This window comes from Pagrus major, chromosome 13, assembly GCF_040436345.1.
Source record: "Pagrus major chromosome 13, Pma_NU_1.0".
NCBI classification, from domain to species: Eukaryota; Metazoa; Chordata; class Actinopteri; order Spariformes; family Sparidae; genus Pagrus; species Pagrus major.
Genome location: NC_133227.1, coordinates 26,550,736 through 26,577,888, shown reverse-complemented (window position 1 = coordinate 26,577,888; position 27,153 = coordinate 26,550,736). Strand labels below are relative to the sequence as shown.

Sequence of the window (27,153 nt, the reverse complement as noted above, 5' to 3'; positions counted from 1 at the left end):
AGTTCACAAGGAGGGGCGCCATGTCTGTATGTGTGCATGTGTGTGCGTAAGAGAGAGAGAGAGAGAGAGAGGGAGAATGTGTGTGTGTGTGTGTGTGTGCATGTGTGTGTTGGGAAAGGGAGGCAGCTGGCTGAAACACACACAGATAAACATACACACTCTTTCACACATAAAAGGCAGAAAAACAAACAAAAACAACCAGGCACAAAAAACACAGATAGACATGGAAACACACAAATACAGACACAAGTAAACGCAAACAGACAGCAACAGTGTGTGTACACACACACACACACACACACACATAGACAGACACAATGAATGGGACACACACACACACACACACACACACAGAGAGAGATGAGAGACGCCTTCGTTGTGCAGCTTTCTTCCCATATTCAGCTCTCACCTGGAAACACACTTCCAGATTTTACTCCAGTTTCTGCGAGACTTTCCTCTTTTGTGATGTAAATTTTGAGATGCCTTCAAAACCGGGAAATGACGATACTTATGTCCTATCACAATATGTGCATGTGTATCCAAAATCCAAGAGGATTTATAGTCCCGTATCACGATTAAACAATCTATTTTTGTATATATTAACGAGCCCTACATCATACCTCGTATATCCACCCCCCATTAAGCTTCAAAGGATTTAAAGCAAAAAACAGTTTGTCGAGGTCGATTTATTATCAAAGTGATTTTATGTTTGAGTTCAGAAAAGACGTTCGCTTTATGGAGTCTTCCGTCACTCCCCACATCAGAAGCTACAGGTCTGTTACATATTAATAGACACTTTACAGCTGGACCCCACGTTTAAAAAAAAAAAAAAAACCTACATGTTTGACTGTCACATGGTATCTGAGGCGGCGTTAAAACCCCAACATCAATGTGAGTATGATGAAAACAAGAAGACTGCTGTGCCAAATTTTTTGACAGCTTTAGCTGCCATTTGGTTCTCTCTGAGATTACGGCCGGGGATTTTAAAATATGACTCCCCCATTCAGATCCAATAAAACGCTGCAGAAAAATATACTGCGGAGCAAATAAAAGGTCTTGTGGAAAAACATGTTGACAGGCTTTCAGTCTGATAGCACCGCCTGGCCTCTGTTCTTCAGTGTGTTTATTATCACCGTGTTTATGAATATGAGATGGTGTCAGTGCTCGTGCAAGTTTCTCTGAAAAACCAAATGCATCCGCAGTGTGGGTTTTTTGTGCGTGTGTGCGTCTGTTTGTGTGTAAAAATAAGCTTTATTTTGTTTTGGAGGGCTTGGGCCCTCATTACATGCATGAGGCAAATCGCAAATTGTGCAACCTTATTTGTGTATGTGTGTGTGTGCGAGTGTGTTTTTGTTTCTGCGCTTTTGTAAGATAGATCAGAGTAAGCGTGTGGGAGTTGTTTTTAAAAAGCTCCCTTGAAAGATAAGAGACCAGAGAGAAAGGGAAAAGAGATAGGGGACTACAGAGAGCGATAGAGAGGGAGAAAAATAAAGGAATATAAAAGGCAGCGAGATGAGGTAGAGGCAGTAAAAAGGAAAGAAATAAAAAGAGAGGTCACAGAGAGACGAGGAGGAAATTTCAGCCCTCACATGGCGTACTGCTTTAGATGATGTCATGAAAGTTACAATACATACATGCTTTGTTCGTGTGTGTGTGTGTAAATTGCTATTCACCTGCTGTGGGATAAGGATGAGTCACTTTTCTCAGGGAACAAATAATTCTACTATAGCATACAAGCACACACAACACAAAGCCCTTCCAACAACACTTGATAGCCAGGATTACATTTCTATACGAGGCTTCAGCACAGATAGACAGAGCTGTGCTTTCGAAAATCAATCATAATATTTTATCGAATCTGGAAACAGCAGTGAATCCACAAATCAAATCTGAATCCACTTGGGTTCAGCTTTTAACATTTGCCAATATTTTAAGTTAAAGATACGAGGATCAACCTCAGATCTGTAACCAGCCTTTGTTAGCTGAATAGCCACAAAATGCTACACGTTTGATCGTCGCCTGCACTACCCTGAAAGTGAGACAAGAAGCAGAAGATATGAAATATTGACAGATTCCGTAACAGATGTTGCCTATTTTTGAGTTATCTGTTCCAAATACTGGAGGTCCTGATTCAGAACTATGGACTATGAAGCTTTTTTGGCAGCGGATCAGTTTGAAATCTGTCAGGGATGAAGAACTACAGGTGACAGGCTGCACACCTCCAACTTCTCAGTGAGGTAACCAACTCCTTCTCCTTCATTAATGTTATCAGGTTCCCTATTTGCATTGAGCTTAAATCCAAAATATTGCCAAATAAGCTTGTTTGCTTTTCTTGTTCACAACGAAATCCTCCGCCATCAACTCTCTTTACACTCTTCAAGTGAAATGCAACTCATGCTACTCCGTGCTGCGACACTGCTGCTGGCGCTGCTGATGCACACAGCAGACACTTTGAGTTTTGGCAAAACGACAATGGGGGAAGTGGGCAAATAATGTAATCGCTGTCTGCCCGAACACCGTGATACACTCGTAACACAAACTTCTCCAAATATTGACATAACAAGACTGATACAGCCTCACCAGTCAATGGTCTCGTTAAAGTGCAAAAACAACCTCCTTGTCACAGTAAAGTTTTGCTGCAGAGTGATTCTGCTTTCTCCAGCAAACAACCTTGGGCCAAGTACAGTCATCAGCTTGTAAAAAAAAAACACCAAAAAGTTTATTTGAGCCTTCTGGCAACACACTAAGGGATTTAACATTAATTAGCCAAAGCTGATACAATCTGCTGGCGGCTACATTTCTTATTTCCATTTAACCGGCAAAAGCAGCGGTCAGTGCTGGCTAGAAATCAGATGCCTGAAGCATGCTGGTGGTCTGGTGGATTACATGCATGATGTGTGGCTTCTGCGCCCCGAATCAATATTGGCCGGGACCTTTGTTGTTTCCTTCTCACTCAGAAGGAAACAACTCAGTAAATAAAGGCAAAGAAGAGCTGTAGTAAAAGGATTGGAGGCATTCAACAGAATATTCGAAAATACATTTGTTAGCCTTGAAGTTTAGTTAATCTGGGTATTTTAGCTACATGGATCCAAATCCGAAATAGCTGCCAGAGTCCAATCCCATGATGCAATGATGTAGATTGTGTTATGGTCACAATCCTCCATTTGCACTCCTTTCATCTGGACACTTTCATTTTTTGTTTTTTTTCGTTTTTTTCCCGCTGCAGGCTGCTTTCTGCTCCAGAAATGACCCAATTTCCCCACAGGGCTGATTTAATCAAACTTAATCTAATCATATCTAAATCTAATCTAGACTGGGATTTATTTATGAAACCAATATCTACTATTTCAGATATAACAGCCAGAAGACTCACTCCTCTAACTCCCTCCTTCTCGCCTGTCAGAGCCCAGTGTGCTGCCCTGAATACAGAAAAACGGGTAAGGCGCCCTAAACGCCACCACCACACACACACACACACAGACACACACACATACGCACAGCAAGAGAAAATGATGGGAGCAGACAGTCAAGTGTTTTCAGTTCTGTGAAACATATACAGGTCATGAATATTAACACAAACCAGTTGGTGGCTGAGGGAGAGAGAGAAATGTGGTTTTGCTGTCATGTTGTCAAGGAAGAAGCGAGAGAGTGTGTGTGTGTGTGTGTGTGTGAGAGAGAGAGAGAGAGAGAGTTTCTGGGAAAGAGTATACAACCAATTAGCTGCAATAAACTGTCCTGAACTGGTTCATTGTCAACAGCCTTTTAACAAGTGGGAGAAAAAAAACACAGTGAAGAGACGGAGACAGAGTCATGAGCTCTGCATTTTAACACACACACACACGCCCATCGTGCTAATAGGCAGATAAATAACCTCGAGGCTTGACTTTCCATACGGCTCACAAACACACAAAAGTACACAAAGTTAAACACAAACACACACTCGCGCTTGTTGTGTTTCCATTTGCTTATTTTAATTAAAAAGCCCGATCCATACTGGATTTTTCAGGCTGATACAAGAGATCAGGGAGTAAAGAAATGTTGATCCTTATACAGACAGAAAATATACAATACAATGGCTGACAGATGTATCAGTCGGGCTCCAATTTTAATGCCCATTGTAAATATCACAGAAAAAGGTTGATGCAAATGGCACGATTAGAAAAAAACCTCCTCAATTTTACAAAAAGGCTTCAACACCCACTTGAGATGGATTTTGACTTTTTCAAAAAAGGGTTAATGGACTTTAAATAAGATGAAAACACCTTTTCTGATTTCTGCTACGCTTTGCAAAGCCTAGTTTTATTCGCTCAAACCAGATGAAGGAAAAGGCTCAAAGTTAAATACACATATGGACACAGATGAAGGCCTTCTGCCCGTACTCTGCGTTCATTTCATTGTCTGTATGATGTTACTTTGCCCGGGCACAGATGCAAAGGACACATGGCAGTATGTGGGCAGTGATGGTTACATCATTTGAAATGGATGTACCTGTTTTCATAAGCAACAATTAGACGGTGAAGGCCCTTTTCTGTTTCAGCACAATGCACCTGAGCACAAAGCCCAGTCCATAAAGAAGATGTTTTTCTTTCTCAGCTTGATGTGAAAAAAAACTTGACAAACCTCCAAACAGAGCCCTGACCTCAACCTCACAGAAAAACCTGTGGGATTAATTGAAACACTGGCATTGTCGCTGTCATCAGTGGGTAATCTCTCCAATGCTCTTGTGGCTGAATGGGAGCAAATCTCAGCAGCCACTTTAAAAAAGAAACTGTGCAGAAAGTCGACCCAGGAGGAGAGTGGAGGCTGTTAAAGAAGCACACTGGGTGAAACTAGGGATGGGAATTTTTCTTGACAGACAAAGTGTGCAAGGTAGACATCGGAGGAAAGAGAAAAACTATAAAGAAACTTTACTCGGTCCTTATTTTGTTGTCAGTGCACACAAAATTAAAAATAGAACAGATTGAACTCTCAGGTGCAGGAATGGTGACAGACACTGCTGAAATGTCAATGAACCCAGTGACACACTTGGCAGAATCAAGCATATTTGATACGGCGAGGTCTCACTCAGGACATGGCTGTAGTGCTCCGCTGCGAGGACGGCGACAAAGTCCTGCCAAGTTTCGAATTGTGACAGTCGGACTTGAGCCCATCTTGAACCCGGTCCTGAACCAGCCTAACTAATCCTACGCAGGGAGGGAGGTGATTCAAACACACAGAAAAGTGAGAACACTTATTCCAACCTCTCTGCACGTCTGCTCTTCTGTGTCTCCCTCAGACGAGGGTTAATAGGCCAACTTTCTGCCTCTGCTCCACCAGCAGCCAGATACTGAGAGCTGCTTCAGTGCAGAGCCTCCAGCTACCCTGCCGGCAATTTGTCTTTTTGCCAACGCAAGGGGTTTTTCCCCCCCTCTGCCTTTTTAAAAAAAAAATATTTAGCTAAATCAACATTTCTCAAGCAAATACAGCACAAACCTGCAATCTGGTATATTCAAGGTGTTAAGTGTAGCATTTTTAACATCAGTTAATCATTAGCATATTCATTTGGAGGAGATTAGTCTAATTACCATAAACAAACAAGGTCTTTGCCAAAATATATGGCTGCCTCTACACATCCTTACATTGTGTGTAACTGAGGCAAATGTTACAGGAATAGGAAGTCTTTTTGGATGGGTGCAGGTGCTGAAATGTCAGAATTACACTGTAATCTATTAGTTATGTTATCAATTAGATATTCACAGTTAGAGTTACTGGCTCTGATCTGCAGCAGTGTTAGATTTTCTGAGCATCAGGCAATGCGTCAAGAAGCCGGCAGCAAAGACGACAGTACGCCACTGAAGGATATATTCACAATGATAAGTTTTAGGGACAAAGTGGCACAAACTGAGGCCAAGTCATGAAAAGTCTGAATGAAGACAAGAGAAGCCACACAGTCTTTGCGCAGAGTTTGAGGATGACAAGACTATCAGACAACGTTGCTCCTGCACTGACGGCTATGTCCTCTTTCCCCTTTTCCCCTTCTTGGACTCAATAAAGTGCACTCTATTCATTCCAGAGTACAAACCATGGTGCTGACCGTTATACGTTTGCTCGCTTGCTAACCTAAGATGTGACAATAGATCTCTGCATCAATATAATGTTACGTTTGAGCGAACGCAGGTGTCTTTGGTGATGTTGTCGATCTTCAGCGGGTGGTGACATCTACCGTCCACACGGTCAGGGTGTCAACTGTCACTTAGGTCACACAGAAACATCTTTTAACCATCTTGTTAACTTGATTTTCTTTTCGATATAGAAGAATTCAGCTCATAGCACATTTAAGTGTACCAGGAAACAGGAAAGTTGACCGAGGTGATTTTTATCGGCCAATAAAGAAACTGTGGACATCATCATCCTACTCACTGAAGACTGAACATAAAAATGGCGACAAGCCCAGATGAGATTGACACAGCTGTCCACCTTTTGCTCTGACTTGAATCAATATTTGTTTGATTAATGAGAATTATTAACCACTGTGTCGTCACGTTAGTAATTAGAAATGTATTGAACGAAGGCAGATAAAACAAATACTCTCCACATTATTAAACAGGTTAAACTAATTACACTGCCTACCCGGATTTTTCTTTTCTTACTCTCCGGCTACATTGAACACGTAACTCATGTGGACCTGATGTGCAGCATGTTGTATTTTCTTTACTGTTTGTGTAATATGTTTAAATTAACATCTGCAGACTACAGTAACAACACAAACCACCAGCTGTTCGTCAAATGCAGACAGGATGATCACAGTGGTATCCAGCTTGAGTCATTTATAAGTACAGGTAGTTTAATTTAACAAAATATTGACACTTATGAGGCGTTTCTGTATAAAAGGGCCACACCTCAGATAAAAAATACAAGGAAGTCTGCTCTACGCCTCCTTCAGGCTGCTTTCTCACCTGGTGTTGATGGTTTCCTTGATTACAGTGGAAGCACAGTGCTGCAGCAGCCTCTCCTTCAAACAGTCCGCATACGTAACTTGTTCTACGTAGCCCAGACTGTTAGTCCTTTAATTTAATGTCTTTTATTTTAATGTCAGCTCCTCATTAACCTTCTTCCCTTGTTAATTAAAAAAAGGGAGACCACAGTGGAGTTGCAGCCAGATGTGTAAAAGGCTGACTGGTTTTCGTACCTCACCTCTTTCCCTGCAGCTGGCAATTCACACACACTAAACACAGACACTCAGACATACACACACCTGGCCTGTGGTTAAAGGATAAGAGGGGGGTTGATGAAAATGTGGGATGCGTATGGCTGAAGTTTGGAGGCTGGCTGAAGGGAAAACTACAGAAACATTTAGCCAATCTCAGCTGGATACTTGTCTCTCTAAAATAGATGTTTGTGACTGGAAGGACATTCAGCTTGTAGCTGTCATGGAGTTTTTCACAGCTGTCCAGACATCAACAGAGCCAGACTTGTTATTATTGATGTATTGATCCCAAGTTCCTTCTGATCCAGGAAGAATCACCAAGACTGTGAAATACGACAGGGTTTTGTATTCGCCGACTGGCACTCGAAAACTTGTTGCCTTGTTGTAATTCTTGAGCAGTGTTTGTTTCTCTGATCATTTTTACATTTAAATGAAGACAAAGCACTTCCAATTTCAGTCATCTCATCACAGTTCGAGCTCTTGAAAATAAAGAGGGTTGTATGATAGTTACATTTACAAGGTTCTCTAACAGAAGTGGCAGAAACGATGGTTTAGAAATATAGATGCGTATATTCAGACAGTCGTAGACACAATGTAGGCAGTAAAAGGTTTTTAAGGAAGACGCACACACACAATGACTCGCAGACGAACATCTAATGTGCTTTGGGAGTTCAGTGAAATGGCTTTTTTTACTTATATTTTGGCTGATTGATTCGACCCAATCGCCAGAATAAATGTTAGCTAAGAAAGTTTCTGCAAAACCAAAAACCTCAAACTGCGGTCGCCTGTTTGGCAGACTCGTTTGTAACTCTGCCATCGTCCTCTCTACCTCCCTATTGTGGAAGTCAGATATTAAACATGTAATATGGACGTTATTTGACATGTTTTTATACAAATGTCAATATGGTACATGGCCTATGACAGGTACAGACTTGGACGCATCTGTGGTTTGACTGTTAACATTATATCGTGGCAACTGGGCTGATTTATTACACTGAACTTCATGCATCCATACATTTCACTGAACAGTAACTCAAATATCCTTTAATATGATAAAACATAGCTTATTTGTCTAAGATGTTTTTGAGTTTAAATTTTCCTGCAACTTCAGTGAAGGTTTTTTGCAAAGTATCAGAACAGGTTTTTTTTGCTAGTAAAGTGGTTCTTTCAGTGACAGTGATGAATTTAGCAGGTTTGGTACAAAACACTTCACTCTTTCAATCTGCTGTGAGGGTTTTTGGGGGGGGAGGGAATGTAACAGCTAAAAAGGAAAAGTAATTTCTAGTATACTGCTTTGTCGAGCAGTCCAATAATTGGCTTGGATTCTGAGAAAAACTCAATGCTCCCCAGAGAGAGAGAAAAAAAAAAGCGTCAACCCAAACCAGACTGAAAAAAAGCTGAGGAACGACGTGTTAATAATCTGCAGGAGCTTCGAGTCTTTTGATGCGCTCCACTGTTGTGATTCTTCTCCTGTGATGCTTCAAATTTAAAGGACGCCGATCCAAAATCCAAACCCGCAGGGGGGGCTCTGGCTGATGGCTGTAACGTAGCAGCTTTTTAGTTATATGAATTATTATCATTATTTTTCTCTTATTGCTCTCTGCTCAGGGGAGCCCGGGATGTTTACATACCACATTTTAAACGGGGATGATATCAGTAGTTGCGGCGTGTTTGTTTTTGTCCGTCCTTCCCTTTTTCTTCCTGGGACTGTGAAATTCATTTCCTCTGGATGGACAATAAAAATGACCTTGGATGTTTTTTCTGAATTTAATCATGGTCGTCATGGGAAAACTATTTTTTTTTTCTATTTATCGCAAAATTCATAGCCGTGTTTACAACATGAAGCTTTTATATCTTGAATATGGTGCTCTATCTGGGCATTAAAACCTAGCCCGGTGTCAACTTTATTACCAGAGACACTGTAGGAAACCCCTGTGGGCTTTTGAAACTGAGACAAGGGGGGGTGGAATAAACGAGCCTGTGCAATGAAGCCACGCGCACGCATGCACGCACACATACTACACGTATGTACACATCAAGAGTGAGGGGCTACCCCAGCCCTGTCTCCATACATCGTTCTCACACACACAGGCTTACACCCTCTTCCCGCATTCCTCTCCTGTCTGACACACTTCCAGTAAGCCCACCAGCACTTCAAAAACAGCCCACCACCACCACCACCACCACCAGTCCTCCAGACGACAGCGCCTGCTAAAAACATGCACAGCTCTGTCGCAACACAAAGACGCAAACACCGACTTCTTCATGGAAACTATGAGAAAAACATGCAACAGGTGTGGCCGTGTCCTTGGCTGGGTTTGGTGTGTTTCTATACTCTGAATCGTCCTCTGAATGAGTTTACAGTCTAAAAATGATGTTAGCTTCCTTTCTGCTCTATAATCTAAACATTACAGCTGAAACGATAAGTCGATCCACAGTAGATTCATCCGCTGTGATTATGTGATTGCAACGATGCCCATTTTTTGCTTCTCAACTCTACCAACCACTTTGACACCTGCCAAAGTTTGTGAAAGTTGCTAATGAGCCGGGTGGATTAACTTTTGTTTCCTTTCTGCACTATGATGTAAACACTGGAGCTGAGATGATTACTTGATCAACATAAAAATTGATTAGCTTTTCTTGTTTTCTGTGAAAGTAAACTAAACGTCTTGTCGCACAAAACAAGTCATCTGAAATAGAGTTGCAGCAATTAGTCATTATTCAATCAAAGGAAAATTGCCAACGATTTTCGACAGTTGACTAATCGTTTCATTTTTCAGGCAGGAATTTCGATTGTTTGCTGCCTCTAGCTTCATAAATGTAACGATTCGCTGCTTTTCTTTGTCATCTGCGACCGTGAACAAAGAGTCTTTGGGTTTTGGACTGTTGGGTGGACAGACGAAGCCATCTGAAGACGTCACTCTGGGCTCTGGGGAATTGTTATCAGCATTTTTTTCCACTTCTTGGACACTTGTTAGACCAAATAATTTATGAATTAACTGCAAAAATGATTATAAGTTTAAAAAATACTGAAAATAATCATTAGTTGCAGCCCTAATTTGAAGATTGTCTCCTTGTGATGAGCATCCAAGTGGATATTTCTTCCAAATTTCAAGAAATCCCCTCAAGGTGTGTCCACAAGAATGGGATGCCATGGGATCACGATGATCTGGACCTTTGACCACCAAAATATATTCAGTCCAACGGGACATTTGTTCCAAGTTTGAAGAAATTCCTTCAAGGCCTTCTTGAGATGTGTTCGCAAGAAGGAGACGGACCGAATGATGGACAACCCAAAAACACAATGCCTCCAACAGGAGCAGAAAAAAGACAGAATAAGATGCCACTACTTAATTTTTCCCTTTTTGTCAGGAAATAAAGTATTTCTTTCTTGCTGTGGAAAAACTCAAAATGTTCTTTGTTGATGTTGGAGCCTTTAAAAACCCTCTCCGCCTGCTGCTGGGCCGTTTTGATGAGCTTTGTTTCAATTTCTTCTTTGCGTTAGGGCACGCTGCTTCAAGTCTTCTCCTCAGAGGTACGTTCCCACTTGCTTTAATTCTGTGCCTGAAAGCTTCGATTAAACCCACATACACAGAAAACAGCGGATAGGCAACACAAGGGAGACGGGGAAGAGAGACGAACGAGGGTACTACTGTTATTTGATAAAGCAATGGCAAAGCTCTGTTGTGTGTCCATCTCTCTCTTTGTCGTTCCCAGCAGATATACAGTCATTGTACCGCTCCACTCAACCGCCTCATCTACCTGTTTGTTTACTTATTCCCTCAGTTCCTCACCCATCAACATCCCTCCTCCTCCTCCTCACAGTGTTTCTATCCCTTGTCCTCTGGATAATTCACTCCATCCTCACTTTCTGTCTAAATCCCTCCATTTCGCCCTTTTTGTTTATCTTTCGTGCAGTGAAAAGGGAGTAAGACGGTGAGAGAAGGTCATCTTTAACACTGGCTGCTGTTAGAAGAGGTCACATGGAGGTAAATGGCAGTCAGATCATATCAGAGGATGGTTTCAGGGGTTTTCCCTGGTTGAAAAAAGGGTTTTTTGGAGGGGAGCTGCTGTAATGAAGGACAGATTAAAGATTAAATGCTAATTCATGCATTAGCGAAACCACCTGATGTATATTTGTTCGGCCAAAGTAGATCAGGGACTCTAAACAACTTCTAATGCTGATCGAAACAAGTCCTTTAAAATGAAATAATACACAGGAAAATCAATACATGAGATATTATACTCTGCCCAACTACTGTAACCCTGTATGATTATCTGTGAGATATTCTGACAATTGTATGGACCTGTTCTGTCTTTGCAGTGTGTGTTGAAACTTGTTATGAGGCCACAGGTGCCTTCAGGTTCCCATTTCCAAATCTTCCCCATACAAATCACACACTGAGCTAACCTGACGCTGCCAAATGGCTTGTTACACAAAGCCATCTTAGACGCCACCGTTAGAAACTGTTTGGAAAAGGGCAGGCACTTTCAAAAAAAAATACTTGGCAGGTGATTGGACGCACCATCTGTCTATCACCATCCATTCCTAGCCAACTTCAACCAATCATGATCAACAGAGAGTGGAGAGTGATGCCATCAATGGAGCCCATTGGGAAATTAAACTCATACCAAAGCCAGTCTGGAGAAGACCGAACACATCTTTCCCACTCTATTTCCATTTTTTGCTCTTCTTTCAGGTAATAAACCATCCAGCTCTGATATAACTGATGCTACAGCAGCTTCGCTCACCTCTTGAGGAGCCATCATTGTTGTTTTCAGTCCCTTCTCATGCTGGTCGTCACACCTAAACCACACCGGTGGCTGCCGATGGCTCCCCAAAGGGCGCTGATTGGTTACACCTGTGTGGTCATTCAGAAGTGCAGAGCTTGAACCCTGGCGAGATGGATTAGCAAGAGCTGCCTCTCAAGGTAAAGACCGAGGTGGACCTAACATTTTGCAGACCTTTGCCCTAGTGGTTCAGGACCTGCCGTTACCACTCACTTTTTGTTGTTCGAATATGGTTTAATACATCGTGAAGAATATGGTCTGAACCTGCTCCAAATGAAATGTGTCATCAGATAACTTCTGTTGTGGTTTGGCACTACATATTTATATTGACACTGAGGGTGCCATCACCATTGCAGATCTTGTGCTGGTGTTTCGAAAGTTTTGTTATCAATTTTCTGAGATGATTGAGCCGGTTTGACTGTTGTCTGAACTGAACAACTCGAGAAAAATAAATAATAAATTGATAATACAGTCAATCTGTGGTTAGGAACTTTCAAGATCTTTAATTTAGATAACACATTTTACATATTAAAAGATTTTGCCTCCATTTCCCAAAAGTAGCAGCGTTTGTGGGTTGATCTTTTGAGAATAAATTGCAGTCAAAAAAGTTGCTGCATGAAACATAGATCCCACTTCCATCACATAAGTGAGAATCAAATTTCAAAAGACATATGCTCCAGATTCTTCTGCTTAACAACCTACCGAGTTTTGCTTGTGGCGCCTGCTGCTGCTGCTGCTCTTTTTGCTGCATTGTGCCAAATCAAGAGATTAGCTGCTGATTAAAGTTTGAAATTAAATGTTTAAGTTTGTCTCTGCGGGAAAACCCTTGCTGCATGTGAACAATATGTATTCAACTAACCTTCCTTTGTGTTGCATGTCCACTGTCAACATTAAAATGAGATTGCTGTATCGTAGACATTCTGAACACTTCACTTTCTCTCCTGAAGTCTTTGGAAATGGCGAGGCAGTCGTATAATCGGATTAAATTTTGTTTCGCCGTGTCCATCAATCTCTATCTATCCATCTTGCAGGGTTATCAACCTTTTTCCTATCCATCCATCCATCCATTGAAATCCATGGGGGGGATTTTATGTAAGGCCTGGGCCTCAGGCCTCCGCTGGGAGACAAAGCAGCAGTAAACAGTGTTTACTCTCCTGGAGGCGGTTGGGTTTAACTAGCCGTGCAGGGTGCTCCAGCCTCCCTTATGTGACCGTTAAAAGTCAATGACCTCGCCTTTAGAAACCAAGCTGAGAGCTGTTTGTGGGAGGACGGAGAACAAGGAGGTTGGATTAAATGAGAAACGCACAAAAACCTGCATAAACTACTTACTGAAGTGACTCTGAGCAAGGCACCGAGGCCCGGCGAGGGAGATAAGGAAGACGAGGTAGAAAAGGAAGTGTCAGTTGCAACTTGACATATTAAGTGTGGCATGGGATAAGTGAAGGGGAACTCCACTATCTATCCTCTATCTTTTCTTGTGTCTCACTCTCTCTCCTTCACACACACACACACGCACACACCAGTCAAGTGAGGTTGGCAGATGGTAGATTGGTAAAAGATGGACGGCGTGGTCCAGATGTTGCTGAACCCACAGTGCAGAAGGCAAAGGGCTTTGATCTGTCACACCACAGAGGAACTGCTATAGGAAGAGGAGAGGAGAGGATGCTGACTGGTCCTTTAAAGAAGAGTGAAGTGAAGTGAATATGTGTGCCTCCAAACAAGAGGGAGAGTGTGTTAGTGTAGTGGAGCGAGAGAAAAGAGGAGGATGATATTCCCATGGGAGAAAATACCAGGGGTATAACTCACAAATACGCACATACATTAACTACGCATCCGCTAATGCTTAACACACGCGGCCCAGACTCCCACACATAGCTCTTGGGTTTACTCATATGACACATGACATCCATGTGGGGAACAACAAAGAGGCATGCATACACACACATATACACACAAATTCAACCCACACTGAGCCCGGGGGTAGCCTGCAGTAAACACCACAAGCCACACATGCTGAGTTGTGAACTGGGGAATTGCCTTAACACAAAAAAGAAAAAAACACACACACACTCAGAACCATTTTAAGGAAAAGCTGCATCCATTTATCAACTATTTATCACCTTTCCGATCGAGTTTCCAATGGTTTTTTTCTGTCGTTGACACTTAATAACAGCACCCTGGGTGAATAAAGGTGAAATAAATCACAAAGAACGAATGAATCTCTGGGTGGGGAATGTGAAGCAGGCACATGCCAAAACATTTAGGTTTTGGCAGGCTGCATTGCCAGCTCAAACACACACACACACACACACACACACACACAACTCAGCAGGTTAAAAACGATTGTTTGGAGGTGAAATGTTTAAACTTCCCAGGTTACAGTCCCCAGACTTTTTGCCCACAAGTCTCCAGAGGTGAACGGGTTTAGCTGGAGTCTGACTCACCCGCTGGAACCAGAAAAAAAAAAAAAAAGACGGTTCGGTTCTGGCCAACGCTCAGTCACTGTGGTCAGGGAGTCAGCCTGCCAGTCGGGCAGGCAACCAGTCATTCAGTCAGCCTGCCAGCGCTGACTTCTCTGACATTTCAGCGAGGTCGGCCAGCCAGTCAGAAAGCCAGCAGGTCAGTCAATACAGTCAGGCAGCTGGCCTAAAAATGCGGTCAAAGATTGGACCACACAAACAGTCATTCTGCTGTTTGGCTGGATAATGGCCATGGGTACAAGTAGAAAGTTCACTCAGGCTGCCAGATGTCAGTCATTGCAATCAGTCTGTAAACAAGGCAGCTTGTCTTTTATTTGATTAATAAAGCTCCCGGTGACCCTGCCACATTCTGAGGTGATGAGAGGGAAGTGTTTTCTTCTCATTTTCATTCAACCGCCCATTGACCCTTTACTCATCCATTCACTCTGTCAGGGGAACGTCTGTTCTGCCAGGCGGTCGACAAGAAAAAGCCACCCAGGCGAGCGGTCGCTGTGGTCGGTCATCCAGTCAGGCAGCGAGCCCGAAATGTGGTAAGCGACAGCCCCGCTGACCCAGTCAAGTGGCGAAGAGGCAGAAAATGTGTGCTTGAATAATGGCATGGATCTCACCTCTGTACTGTGTTTCATTAAGTCAAGAGAAAAGTCAAGACAGCCAAGTGGCAAGCAGTTCTATCAATGAGGCAGCTAATCAGTCAGCCATTTATCCAATCAGTCAATAAACCTGTCAGCCAGTAAGCCTGTTGGTCACTCTGCCAGTCAATGACTCAATCAACCAGGCATGTTCAACCAGAAAAGTTGTCTCCATTAAATGCGGTGAAAGATGTACCCGGCGACTCTGTGCACTCGTCCAGAAATGAGAATGTATTATTATTTTTTGCTTTATTTGCCATTACAGTTCCCCCTCCAGCCTCAGTGGGAAGTTTGTTAAGCCCCTTTCCCCCAGGAAAGACATCAAAAGCTATTTCTCACTATAACGTGTTATTAGTTTTGTCATGTGGGGACCCACCAGATACAGGCTCAAGGGTCCAATTTGGCTTCTTAGCCCATACTTTAAGAAAAACAGTTCTCGTATTCACTAGTCCATGTAGCCAAAAGCAACCAAATCAGCCTGTGGTCAGGAATACACCCGCTGACCCCTCATAGCAATGTGGTGATGAGTTAATGTGGGTGAATTTTGGATTTTGTTGTAGCCCTGGCTGCCCATCAACAGGTCAGTAAGTGATCCATCCAAGTAATTGCTCTGGTCAATAAGCCACTCATTCATCTCTGGCTTCCATTCATTTCATCAAGAAATCAAATCTGTATGAAAGTCATCACGTCGGTAAGTATCCCATCAATCAGTCGGCAATCTCGTAACACATCTAGTCAACAACTCAGCCAGATCTTAATCCCCCTCTTGACTCCTCGTCTGTAATCACTCCCTATTTACCGTAAAGTGCAATACATTAACTTTCTGACATTTTATTTGAGTGTTATCAGAGTGTTGAGTGTTCTTCATGGGAAATATTTGCATTCTATATTTCTCTGCCCTCGCTATGTGTGTAGGTGCACAGTAATGCTCAGAGATAGGCTTAACACATTTCCAATTAAGGTTGACAATGAGAGTTTTTTATTGCAAGCAATCGTAAAACTTAAAACAGCACGGGAAAACAAAGAAGGTTTCACAAATGTACATGTTGGGCCACAGACCACCCAAAACTATCAGTTAGCAACACAGTACATTAAATAAGCACAGAAATGTCAGATAAGTCAGACCTAAGTGTTTAAGCATATGTCTCCACCATATAAAATAGTTTCTTATTGTTTTTTTGTCTCGTTCGTTGTTGAAGGGCTCAAACTGAGTTTTGTTTTGCAACCCTGGTGTTGTTAAAGGATAGATAAATGAACCTTTAAAGCTTGTATATCTTGAACGTTACAGTTGCGTCAGAAAATGACCACAGACGTGAGTAAGTTTGTTGGTTTTAACATCCAGTATTTACGCAATACAAACCAACCGCAACCCAGCACTCTACTGTCATCAGGGTGATTCTAGTGTTTTATTACAGGTAGTATTGAATGAGATCGACTAAGATGATGATCTAGGGTATAAATAGTATACAGCAAATAACTCTAAATGAAGAATACTACATATATACTGGAGCAGCCTATAGTAAAGGATATTTAAATGTATTAGCACACACAGAAATAAAGCAAAAGAAACACCGAAGGTTGTTAAAAGCCTGCGACAGGAAACCGAATACTCCACGAACATAACGAGGTCGTCGACATAACTGACATGCTTGTATTCAACCAAAAGTTAAAACGAAAGCGTGTGACGAGATACAAACAAACCTATACTGTTTCAGGGCCTAGAGGTCCTTTTGTGTTAAACAGCCTCTTAAATCTGTGAAACAATAATCTGTGCAGTTGATACAGAGCAGCAGGACAATGGCGTTTGAGTAAGCGGTGCGAGCTGTGACTGCTTGTGTAAGTCTAGTTCCTTCAGCCAGACAGTAATTCATTAATTCAAACAGTCTGAAAAGTCTTTCATTAATCAAATCCATCTCCTTTACATATCAGTCTGTACGTCATCCATGTAGGCAGCGACTCCCAGAGCATCAGGTTCAACGCGTAGATGCAAACCAGCCTGTTAGTCCTTCATTCAACCATTTAATTTTTGGCATTTACAAAGAGCCACAATACAACAGATGACCAAAAAAAAAAAGGACATCAGTTGTGTGTGGAAGCAATCAGTCCATGTGCACCCAGTGACCCTGTACAGTGCATCATGAGGCTGATGATGCTGCTCTGAGTCATCTTATTATCTGATGAGGAGCTGCTTTGGAGAGAGCAGAGGATATCTTGGGGGAATTTCCAGATGTTGTTGTGGACGTTCTGATACATCAAACACGCGTCGAAGAAATGTGTGTACACACAGAACGCACTCATAAAAGTGAACGTTCACACACACACACACACACACACACACACACACACACACAGTGACTTACTAATGCACTGGTGGACCAGGCTGCAGCTGGGCCAGGCGGTTAAAAATCCCAGAGGGGCTTTTTACAGTCATCTAACCACCGTTTTTTCCCTGCTTCCCTCGCTGTTTTCCTTGTGTTTTTATTTTGTCACTGGTGTACTAGTGCAGGCTATATTTCTTCTTCAGATACATTGAGGAGGAATAACACATTTTATTTATATGTCCCTCCTGACTCTCTTTCTGTCAGACAGGAAACGTGACACAATTTCTCTCAGGAAGAAAAAGGAATATCACGTCTTTTACGTATTTTAAAAGTCCTTACACCTTATTCTGTATTCGACTTTGAGCTGGTTTTGTTCCTCTAGATCTGAAAGTAATGCAAAGCAGACTTTTGTTAGTGTTAAAACAATATTTAAAATTGTGTTGACGAAGGCTCTCAGTCTCAAGTGCTGTATCGTAGGCTGTAAGGTGTCACCTCTCATCCAAGAGGCTTCTTCAGTTCTCACTAACTGGAGGGGAGTTGCAGGCTTTTAAACTCTGTGTGGGAGTGTCCTTACAGAGTCGTTAAGGACACGTGTGAGCTCTGAGTTTCAGAGTCGTTAGGGCCACTTGTGGGTCGCTGACCCAACCGGCCTTCATGTGGGTTGCTAGGGCTAGGTGAGCCCAGGTGTGAATGGTTGTTAAGCTGTCTTGGGAGGGAACTCAATGCAGCATTGTAGGTGGGTGATAAGTTTGACATAGATGGGGTCTTCTACTCCTCTTTCAAACCATCTGTCTTCTCTGGCCAAGATGTTTACATCGTTGTCCTCAAAGGAATGACTTTTCTCCTTCAGATGTAGGTGGACAGCAGAGTCTTGACCTGAGGAGCTGTGTTGTGCCCATCGTTGATGGAGAGGTTGTTTTATCTCCCCAATGCACAAATCTGTGCAGTCCTGACTGCATTGAACAGCATAAACTACATTACTCTGCTTATGTCTGGGTGTTTTGTCCTCAGGATGGACAAGTTTCTGCCTCAGCATGTTTTGCTAGTTCTTAGATCTTCCTGGGTTTCTCAGATATTCCCGCGACATAAGGAATGACGCCAACAAGGTGAGAGAAATAACACTGGACTCAGAAGAAACAATGGTTTCTTCATGCATTTACACTCAAGAAGCGGTAAACACGGTGAAGGAACGACCTGCTACAGGACAGCACTCTGTCGGGCAGAACCATCAGAACAGATAATGAACATGAGCTATGATTCTATTCTTGGCATTCCTCGCTAAAAACCACACTGACGCTACTGGGCTAACTTGTGGTGCGCTGTGTCCCATGACTTCAATGACATGTCCTAACAGCTCCAAAAAAACAATTTAAGCTCTAACAGGCGAGATAACAAACTGTATTAAAAGTCAACAATATAACAAGAGCATGGGTGGCGGAAAATAACCAGCAGTAACTGAAAATGTCAAGGTATAATTTTAAAGCTTTAAATGTAACTGAAGCTTTTGCAACACATGACATTTAGACTGTCCTCGTTCTTTACTATCCAGCCACTTGTCCTTCTCGCCATCGCTCTTATCTAACTTACTGCTGTCAGGCTGGCTTCAATCATTATCTGTGTGTGTGTGTGTGTGCGTGTGTGTGTGTGAGACAGTCACTGAGTCATTAGTAGCCGATTAGCCTTTTGACCCGCTGCTACCCTGTCTTACTTAACCAATGAAAGGGTGTGTGTGTGTGTGTGTGTGTGTGTGTGTGTGTGTGTGTGTGTGAGTGTGCGTGTGTCTGTTGGATCAGATATACTTGTTTATATAAAGCATGAACAGAAGCTGCCTGTTGATTTTGCATACTGTGTAATGTTCCATAGGAATACATCTATTCAAATTACGTCGGCTGGCACTTCCTCCCCGTACCTGCAACCCAAAATGCAAAGCTTGACACATACACTTCCCCTGAAAGCCCCCATTCCTACTCAATCAGTTTTACTGGGATAGGTCCAGGGCAATTATGATTTTTACTCAGTGTGAACCTGCCAAGTCTGGAGCTCTTACAAGTCCAGAAAAGTGCAAAAAAGCCTTCACAAATCACTGACTGTTTTTTCAGCCGTGCTCAGTGTGAACTGACATCTCTGTAATGTTATAATGTGTTCAGTACTTGGCGGCTGTCAGATTGTCATAATACAGGCAGGCTAATTGTCGAAATTGACTTTTGGGTCTGCCCCCGTCTTTCTGTTGTGTTTGAGTTGCTGTATTTTCTACGAATGTATGTTTGCAGGACTTTGTACCAAAAAATTAAAATGTTGCCTAAATCGCTCGAATGTTAAAAGGTTGACTGACAACCACAAGACAAGGTAAATATAAAAGTTTTATTAATTTCAAGTCAATTTAGACCACTAAAGCACTTTTAAATATGTCTTTTGACTTGAAATGTTGAATTGTGTGAATATAGTAGACTTAAAACTCTCTGAGAACCGTCTTTTTCGATTGTTTGCAGAAAACAAGAGATGCACATTTGCGATATGCCTGTAATTTATCTTAAGATAAGTCCTGGTTGTCTGTTTTTTTAAGGTTAGTATTGAATTCACTCATTACACCCTCACACTTTTATACTTTATTAACAGGGAATGGTATCAATGCTTGAACAAAGTAGCAGCTCCAGCTGTTATTTACAGTCATGAAGTCGACTTTTTCATGTTGACATTGATGTTTTCGGCTTTGACGGATAGATTGTGTAAACTAAGCTTAACTAAAGGATGTAAGTACAACTGAATGACTAGGTTGAGGAGTTAAACTATTGTGTGCTCGTTTGTTAATATTTGGATACGTGTGTTACAGTAAGTGCAGGTTGTCTGCGACAGAATAAAACCAAACCAAACTTGAGCAGCACACTAAAAGGCCTCCCTGCCTTATCCAGAAACAGTATCTACATCCACTCTCAGTGTCCACTCCTCCCCTCCCCTCTTGGCTGGGATTAAGGCATGTTGACCGAAGGTTTTACATGACTTCCATGCCTCCCCGACGCGAGTTTTGCATATAATCACAGACGCTGGAAACCTGACCTTCAGATATTCCACTACCGGGGGCCCACATGATATTCACCATTATCCTGCAACCTTAGTTTTACATCTCATGAGCACCACAGATTCCTGATGCTTGTCACCCAATCAATCAATAACTATCACAGCTCTGTAAAACTGTAAAAACAAATCTGAATGCCAACCAAGCAGTTGAGCAATTGCAAGTACCATCTGCACAATCGATCTTTTTGTCCGGCAGCACATAAAACCGTGTTGGTAAGGAGTCTCTCCATGTAACGCTTCCAGTGACTGCCCGCAGCTTTACACGCTGCTCAGAAAGCCAAGCGTGTTCAGCCAAACCACAAACAACGGGTTCACATTCAGCGACGCGGCCACCGGTCCGCGGGGGGAAAAAATGAAGCAATAAATAAAATAACCGCTATCTCATTTCTTTCATTCGGTGAAAAGGGGCAGATCTTCTCATGTGTATGTGTAATTATTTTCCTCTCCGGCTCGGCGTTGTCACCGGGGACCGAGGCTGTCGAGCCTCTGCCAAAGCCCCATTCACTGTCTGCACATAGCCAGTGTTATGCAACGGCTAATTACTTCCACTCGGCCCCCGACAAAACTGTGGAGAGGGAGAGAGAAAGAGAGGGAGGGAGAAGGGGAAAAAAGAGGGGGAAGAGGGTGATAAAACAAATAGACGGAGGGGAGGACAGACGGCCAGACGAGGGGGACGAGAAAGAGGAAAGGCAGAAGGGGGAATGGGGAGATAGAAGGTGAAGGACAGGGAGGCAGAGAGGGATAGAGAGCCTCATCTTCCTCGTCTCTCTGCGTCTCTCCGGCAGTGTTTTGTTACAAAAAAAAGCGGCAACATCGGACCTTAATGACCTCTACACCAAACGGCACAACAGCTTTACCAAAAATCATGTTACAGCAGCCAAATATGGTCCAGAGAGAGAGAGAGAGAGAGAGAGAGAGAGAGAGAGAGAGAGAGATGTGGAAGATGAGTGTTGTCAAAGCCAGACGGGGCCCGCAGCCCTTTTCCTCTCCAACAATTTTTGGAGATGATGTCATTATTCATAAAAAAAAAATAAAAAAAAACAGAAAGAGAAAAATGTGTCTGTGCCTCCGGCTCTACTAGAGCAAAAGTAAGAGGGGAAGGTGGGAAGCCAAGGAAAGATGAAGACATAGACAGATATAAAAAAGGAAACAAGGAGGGTTGGATCAGGACAGAAATAACTACAAGAAAAAAGGAGAGAAACATCAAATAAATGAAGAGAAACTACCTCGAGTCTACTCTCACAAAATCTCTTTAACAGAAACAAGACGTAGAATTAAAGATACATCATGTAACATTGAAGGAATAATAACTATTGATTAGGGAGCCTTGTAGGCGCTGTTAGGTAGATTTTGCCAGGCTAGCTGTTTCCACCTGTTTCAAGTCTTTGTGCTAAGCTAAGCTAACCAGCTGCTTGCTGTAGCCTTAAATGAACCCGACACCTGTGGCGACACACTAACTCGAGGTTTTTCTGATACCGATACCAGTATTGGAAATGCCTCTGATTCTGCCTAAAATGCTGGAATCAGTATCGATGGTTACACGATCGGTCTATGCACAGATCCGATACTACAAGTTATTTATTAGAAATGTGACCTCCCCAGCAGTGTCCTGTACGCTCGTATGAAATGTAACAGATTTTTTCATATTGCACAAAAAGGCAACATCAAGAAACGGCAAGCTAGTTTGCAGTACTAGTTTCGGCCAATACACAAACTTCAGTTATAGGAATCGATATTAGGAAGTAGCAGTAACTTTGTCCTCGGGGCTAGGCGCTAGGACCTCTTATACATGATTTACAGCAGAAGCCTGCCCAAGCACAGACAGTCTCGCCCCAATTTCACGGAGATGACCTCAACACCTTCCTTCAATTCTCCAAAGATTCAGTTGCTTGAAACTCTTTTGTTGTCTGCCAGACAATGTATAACTTTTGCAGCGGATATCTGAACATCCTGTTCTAACGCAGTGGATTAAAATCTACTCAGAGGCTTCCACGGGCTTCTTCTTGAAGGACGAGCCAATGCAGGACTTTGTGGACTGACAACTTGTAAGTTAGTGTTTGTTGTTCTGCAGGACATACCCTGTGTCCAGCAGCTCAACGCACTTGAACTTTCTGGTGACTTTTTAGATGCAAAACCTGTGACGTTACCTGAGAGCAGCAACCTGTAAATGGCCTGCTCTGGTTCATGCTTCAGTATGAACTGAAGAAAGCTGTAATATGTATTTTTATCCTTGTTAAGCTCATTTCTTGCTTGTTGACAGTGTTTTTACCCCGTACTGAAAAGACATCACTTCTGTGTGGGAATAAGGTTTCCTACCGCTAATTCTGCCCCGACCACAGGGGCTTGAATGGGGAAGTCTCAAGCATCGCCGGTGATCTCAGCCCCAAAGGGACCGAGCGAGGAATGGAAACGAAAAGAGGCAGAGAGAGAGCAAAAAAGGAGTAGTATCGAGATGACGGACGACAAAATGAAGATGAACATACCTCTGTCAGAGACTTTGACGGAGATCATCGGCTCAGTCACACTTACACTCACCCCTCTTCTCCTCTATCTCCCCATCTATCCATCATCACTCCATTTCAGCACCACTGTATGTCACTGCATCATTTTATCACACATCAGATAATATATAAGCCCCCATTCATCCATCTATCCTTATCTATCTTCGCCATTGCTCTTTCTCTCCCAATCTGCTCATCTATCTCTTTGCCTTCAGGCTCTCTTCAATCTGTTAGCTCCATACTGTTTGTGTGTGTGTGTCACATATGTGTGTGTCTACCGAGACATTAACCTATCAGACGATGTAAACAGAGAGGGCGAAACATTTATCCTCTCGCATCTTACAATCATGAAGATGAGGCACCATGAAGTATTTTCATCTCTATTATTCATCACCTTTGTCTTCTGTCCTCGTTAAAGACTCTCAGGATGTTAAACCGTCTTTGTTGTCAAACTGCACGTTACAATTTATCATTTCTTGTTTTTTTCGAGTGCGAGAAGTCGATTTCTCTTCTCAAGTAAAACTGCTAATGCAAGCCTTTTTTCCACTCGCCGGTCAAAGATTCATTCATTTTCTCTGGTTTCCACATTAGGTATGCTATTTCATTTGGCAACACTAAGATCTGAGTTACGTTCTGTTTGTTTAATTTGAAGTGTTTATTGGAGCTGACTGCCATGTCTTTCAAATGCTCAGTTAGAGCTGCTATTAAAGCGCTGCAGAACAGTTTTTCAGTTTTTTTGTGACGATAATCACAAACCGCCTCTTTTTATTTTCTGCTGTTACGGCCGTCAAAAATAAATCTTATTTAAACCGGAATGACTGAAGGTATTTAGTGGAAACTGAACTAACTTTAACTCTTTGACACAGCAACTCTTTTCCAATCTTGTTGCTGAAGGCAAACCGCACAAAATGCAGCAGAACTCAGGCCTTGACTGCCACTCAACAGTAAAAACAAGACGCACTTGAACTGCGACGGATCACAGAGGTGAAAATGATTCACCACAGCTTTCAAACCATCGTGTTCAGCAGCTTTTAGGCTACTTCATATGCAACAAAAACTCGTCTGTGAGAATGAGATACCTCAGCAGATGAAAAAATGTTCATCTGCAACATTTGACCGAATCTCACGCGGCGGATCTCCCAAACAGAATGTATGCTCGTGTTTGTGTGTGGCCTCCCAGTGTGACATATCCGTCTAATAGGCATTACTCTGCAGTCTGAGCATTTTCATTAGTTCCTAGAATGCCAAAATAACCACATGGGTATGTGAAGCAGCTGCAGTAGTACTAGCGAGCCACAACAACCTGCCGGGGCAACAGAGAGAGAGGGAGAGAGAGAGGCAGCAAGCCCAGACTAATCTACACTGCGAGAGTGAATATAAGTGGGTCGAAGAGCATGCCTGCACACATCTGCCTACCAGCTTGCTTGTGTGTGTGTGTTACATTGCCTACATGTGGCTCCAAACCTGCTGCCCGTATTGTGTTAACGTAGGAATGAGTTACAGAGTAGAAAGTTGGTGTTCTTGTGCGTTTTTTTCTGCACGTACGTGTGTATTTTACTCATGAGATGTATATAAATATTTATGAATACGACAGCTGTGTAATTTAACAATTATTCTGTTTTGGTATCTCGACTCATTTTGTCACATTTTTTGAAACCACATCAGGAAATTAAAGTTTGGAGGCTGTATCGACTGCTGAAATCTTTATATGGTGACATAATGTCTACAGCACCCAGCGACTGACCTCTCATTTACATGATATCAGTCTCAATGCACGAGTTACTGGCTGTTTATGTGTGTGTGTGTGTGGTGTGTGTGTTTGGGTGTGTGTCCTACCTGACCACAGGCTCTGGTATGGCCTCCAGGCTGGCAGGGACCTGCACCCCCTTCTCCCACTCTTGTCTCCACGGGTCCGAGAGCACGTAGAAGTCGTCCGGGCCGAGCTGAGCCGAGTCTGGCAGCTTCATGGCCGTGATGAAGTCGGTACGAAATACCTGCACAGAAAGGGAGGCACCAGTGTGGTTAAATGTCAGACACAGTGAAGATATACGCTCAATCGTATATTAGATCTGGCAAAAACTAAAAAATAGGTATTAAAATCCATATTGTGTTCGTGCAGGCGGTTTATATAATATCATCATTAGCTTTAGGTGAAGGACGCAGCTTTTTATGAATGAATAAAGCTCATTCAGTGTGCAACTGGCAGAAAAGTTCTGAATTCAAAAATGAAAAATGTATTTCCTGTGTGTTTTAAAAGTGATTTAAAAAGCTACATCTCATCTGTAGCCAGCTGTAACCCCGTGCCCCTTAAACAGGGAGGTTGTGTCAGGTTATGAAGGCAGACTGTTTCCACAACAGCTTCTTTCACCTCAAACCTCCAGCATGTCAGACCTTCCTTCACTCCTGTCAGATCCTAAAATGATCTTCACAGTATGCCAGCTCAGACTGCTCATGATTTAGTCATTACTGATAAAAAAAAAAAAAACCTTCAGGCTCAAGTATGATTCTGTGGTTCAGCTGGAGCATAAACCTGCATTAGTGTCACTAGAGCAGGTTGCAGAACGTGAAGAACAGATGCAGGAAGACATTGAGTAGTTTTTGTCAATGAAAGCGTTGACCCCTCACTCTGCAGTGTTGACTACATGCATATCTTCAGCTCATTGTGTCTGTAGTCTCTTTAAAACTCCCCGTGGAAGTTTTCTTTTAGTAAGTTTGTAAAGTTACTTTGCAAACTAACGGTACTTTTGACTGTCAAAGGTCTGAATCAAGAGTCTGATCCTAATGTGATTGTGAAGCCCAATTTAAAGGATAAGTTCACCCAAAACCTGAAATTCAGTCATTATCCGCTCATCCCTGTGCTGATGGAAAGTCTTGTGAAGTTGTGTAGTCCACAGAACATTTCTGGAGCTTCACAGCAAAACAGTGTTGCAGCATTTTTCTAAACAATTGAAGTAGATGGGGATTTTTTATAAAAGTGATTTACTTTAGTTGTTTCGGAGAAATGCTGCAACGTTTTTTTTTTTGCTGTGAAGCTCTGTTAAAGTTTTGTGGACAACTTATCCTTAACGTATAATATGTAGACCATTACATCCTCTGCTTTATCATTCTGCTGCTGACAGTTTAAACTGTACGGAAACAAACTCCACAGGTGACACCATCGTCGGTAACTGCCGTTGCTTTAGATGTTGCTTTTTCATGTCATTACAAACGCGTTTCCTGTCTCCTTACATCTATTTCTTCACATCTCTTGGCAGGTGGTTCTCATTTCCCTCACTTACATCTTTTCATTACATCTCTACCTCATCTATTACATAGGAGGAGATAGAAACAATTCATTTTAGATACACGAGAAGCACCTGCTGAGGAAGCAGGAAGTGTTGTAGTAACCAAATTGTTGATCTTAACCCTGGAAGACCTTTACAGGTTAACGCCAACGACACCGTGTACCGTACGGAGGAGGCTTCTATAAAAAACAAGCAAGGTGGCCTTGTTTGTGATGCAGTGTTTTGCAGACCTGAGGGAGTGGGTGTATTCAAGCAGACACAATCATTCTCACACATAACGACACACACCTACGCTGACACACACACACACACACACACACACACACACACACACACAAACACACACGTACAGTCTGTCTCTCTCTGTCTGCTCTAACCGGGACCCGAAGCAATGATATAATCAGTCATATAGTCAAGGACATCAGGCAAGAACACACACACACACACACACACACACAAATACACGCAGGAAAACAAGCAACACACACGCATAAACACACACGCGGCAGTGCAAAATCAACCGTATGACTTCACTCTACGTTTTATCATTACTTTCTAAGCCTCCTTATCCCTGCTTTATTAGCTCGTCTCCTCCATCCTACTCCCTCGCTCCCCCTCCGTCTCTCCATTAACCTCTCCATTTCCCCCTCCCTGTATCCCTCCTCCTCCTCCCGCTCAGTCCCCTAATATGGATTTATTTACCTTCGTTTATTTTGACGTGAGAGAGAGAGACGGGTGAGAAGAAACAACACGGTAACACGGAGGGATGGAGAGAGTGAGACGAAACGAGCTGTGAAAGGAAAGAAGCAAATAAAATGTACGAAACGGGCGGCTGTGGCTCAGGGGTAGAGCCAGCGTCTTATTATCAGAAGGTCGCTGGTCTGAT

The 27,153-nt window shown here is 42.6% G+C and overlaps 1 protein-coding gene across 1 annotated transcript in view; it reads right to left on the bottom strand.

The window, feature by feature from the left end:
* The window catches only part of jade2 (jade family PHD finger 2), a 184,861-nt gene that overhangs the window by 102,317 nt on the left and 55,391 nt on the right, over positions 1–27,153 (bottom strand). Inside the window, exon 4 of the mRNA XM_073479370.1 lies at positions 24,820–24,977. Coding sequence (XP_073335471.1) covers positions 24,820–24,977 — 158 coding nt within the window. The remainder of the gene's footprint in view (positions 1–24,819; positions 24,978–27,153) is intronic.